Consider the following 2737-nt stretch of genomic DNA (forward strand, 5'->3'; position numbering starts at 1 on the left):
CCCCCCCCCCCCCCCCCACACTTTTCCACCCTCTGGGAACAAGGGATACTACTACAATGTTAGCGCAGAGAAACAAGATCAGATCAGATGCAACAACCATCACCATCTCCACGACTCAGAGGATGTGATACAAATCGCACCCCCTGGGCTAGTACCAATGTGGACAACTGATTCCAAAGGCGTTCTAAATATTCTCAAACGTAGCTCTCAACATGTTATCAAATGTATTCTGTTCTGCTCAAGTTTGCAAATAAATATTTTATCATTAGCCCTGGGAACGAAATATAGTTCCAACTATATAGAACCTTCAACCTCAGTACAAAAACAAATCAGTAATCGAACTTGCTCTAACCGCCTAACACAATCACCTGTCCAAACGACCACTCCCTCCCCTTGCATTTTACTCTGCATGAATATTACATTTGGCAATGACATTGTCCAAGAGGTTCACTTGTCCAAGTTGACCACTTTTCTCCTTGTCAATGTATGGCTGTCTCGGACAAGTTCAACTGTATCTTACATTATTTTACATTACACAGACAGAACAAATACCCTCAACCTGTGCAGAACTAGGAAACAGAAGCTTTCTCATCTAAGTCTAAGGCCTATTCACGTGGAATTATCTTCCAGCTTTAGAATTCTTTTTAATCGAAACAGTCAGTTTGAAATTTGACTTGAACCTTAATTTGTTATCAACAGTTTTTCCTTGACGTGGACGGGATACGGCCCATCCCCTGTCTCAAACTATAATCTCATCTTTCGTCACGCTCCACCCCCATTTGTTTGCCTTAGTCCAGACACGTCAACTGTTTCATGTAAGATTACATGTATTCATGGTCCTAGGTATTCTATTATATATGAAAATGCCATTTTGCTCCACTTTCTCTTCAAAATCGGTGACCCAAACTCGAGATACATTGTATTTGTCCGCTGATCGTTTGACTGTTCTCATACACCCCGGAAACGTTCAACTCAACCGGCAGCCAAACAACAGCCTAGTCCTATCCAAATCCAAAATGTCCCTTTCCAAAGATGGCTTCCCGGTTGAACATGAACGTTCGACAAACTCCTACTGTACAATTTTCCTTGAGAGGAGAAACAAAAAAAAAAGCTCTCTATATTCTTTAACGTTTACACTGTTCCCTCAGATATATATCAGATTCAAAACTGCCAGAACAGTAGCCTACACATGTCTTTTACCTGTTAAAACTGCATGACTGCTAATAACCCACTCTCAAGAGCTTTAAAAACTTAAAATCGCAAAGATGGAAAAACGTTTTCTCAGGGTCTGACTTTTGGTAAAGGGAAAAAATGGACTCGTTAACGGTGATTCTTGTGACAGAGTACTTTGTTTTTCTTTTGAAAGGAAAATTATCTGTTGACACTGAAAGTTGTAGGAAATTCAACTACAAGACGAAGCTGCCATCTTTCTCGTTTCTAGGTCCATGCTAAGTTGAGGCTATCAGGTCGGCCATTGGACGAATACACCATGAAAGCCGGGCGGACGAAAATAAAATTCAAGATGGCGACCCAACATGAATTATGAAGAGGAGACGCTGTGTGCACATTCTTTCAGCGCACACAAAACGATGAAACGTTGAATTCTCTCTTCTATCGTGGTAGAACTGCTGCTCATAGGTCGATAATTGACTTGATATCCAATTTTGAGTGTTAAATGATAATCTGATCTTTGAGAGAGTACTCCAAAATGAGAAACAATGGTGAAATAGTGTTAGAGATCCCAAGGAAATATTGGCCTGCCATGCTTCTCTCTCGCTTCTCCCAAGCGACGGCTGTTCAATCGTGGCAAGCACTTGTCACGTGATCCCAAGCCCACGCAGTCGGTAGGCTAGGCTAAGCAATTTATTTGCGCGCTGCTCGTTTCGCCGAGTGTTGTTTCGCAAACGAAGTTTCGAGGGCTGACGCAGCAACGCTCGGAACAGACTATGAATGGGAAATTGGGTCGTGGTTTATCTCTGACTCGCGAACAGCACACCGATAGCAATATGACCAGATGCCGGCGCAGATACTCTCCCTCTAGGACGGTCGCCACATTTTTGCAGAAACAATAAACTAAACAATAATAATGCAAAGTTTTGTCATAAAAAACGGCAGGGTCATCGATCCCCACAACGGAATAGACGAGGTAACTGACGTTGTCATCGAAAATGGGCGTATCTCCAAGATCGGCCGGTTTAGCAGCAGCACTAGCAGTAGCAGTGTGGCGGTGACAGGCTCGGATCAGGGGCCCTCTCTCGACGCCTCGGGTTGCATCGTGACAGCGGGGCTGGTGGACTGCCACGTCCATGCCTACCAACACGCCACCCCTCTGGGTATCAACGTTGACCGGAGCTGTCTGGCCCGGGGAGTCACCGCAGTCGTCGATGCGGGCAGTTCAGGTGGGTAGTGCAAACAGACGTAACTACGTAACCAAACCACACTCGTTGTTGGCCAATCGTAATGATTATAATAGTAGTAGGTAGGTGAACTCGCCGACCGACCCACCGACCGGCTCTGATGATGATTAACAACACCTCAATAGCCCTTTCATAATCCCGTCGTCTTTTCGCGCCTTTCCTATTTTGTTCGGCTCTTCATCACCTACTGTATAAACAGAGGCGTTGGTTCGGCTGGATTGGTCATTTCAGGTTGATCAAGCGCAGGACCGTATTGGTGGATAGAAACGTTTGGGGGAGAGGTCAACTAGATCTATAGTACCCACCTCCTCCTTTTTCAA

The 2737-nt window shown here is 44.7% G+C and overlaps 1 protein-coding gene across 1 annotated transcript in view; it reads left to right on the forward strand.

Annotated features, from left to right (window-relative positions):
• LOC101848072 (deacetylase Oant_2987) overlaps positions 1–2737 on the forward strand; it is a gene marked incomplete in the record, with an annotated part of 31971 nt that overhangs the window by 5829 nt on the left and 23405 nt on the right. The window contains 1 exon segment of the mRNA XM_005108054.3: positions 1442–2399. Coding sequence (XP_005108111.2) covers positions 2087–2399 — 313 coding nt within the window.

Source organism: Aplysia californica, unplaced genomic scaffold (assembly GCF_000002075.1).
Source record: "Aplysia californica isolate F4 #8 unplaced genomic scaffold, AplCal3.0 scaffold00656, whole genome shotgun sequence".
Lineage (NCBI taxonomy): Eukaryota > Metazoa > Mollusca > Gastropoda > Aplysiida > Aplysiidae > Aplysia > Aplysia californica.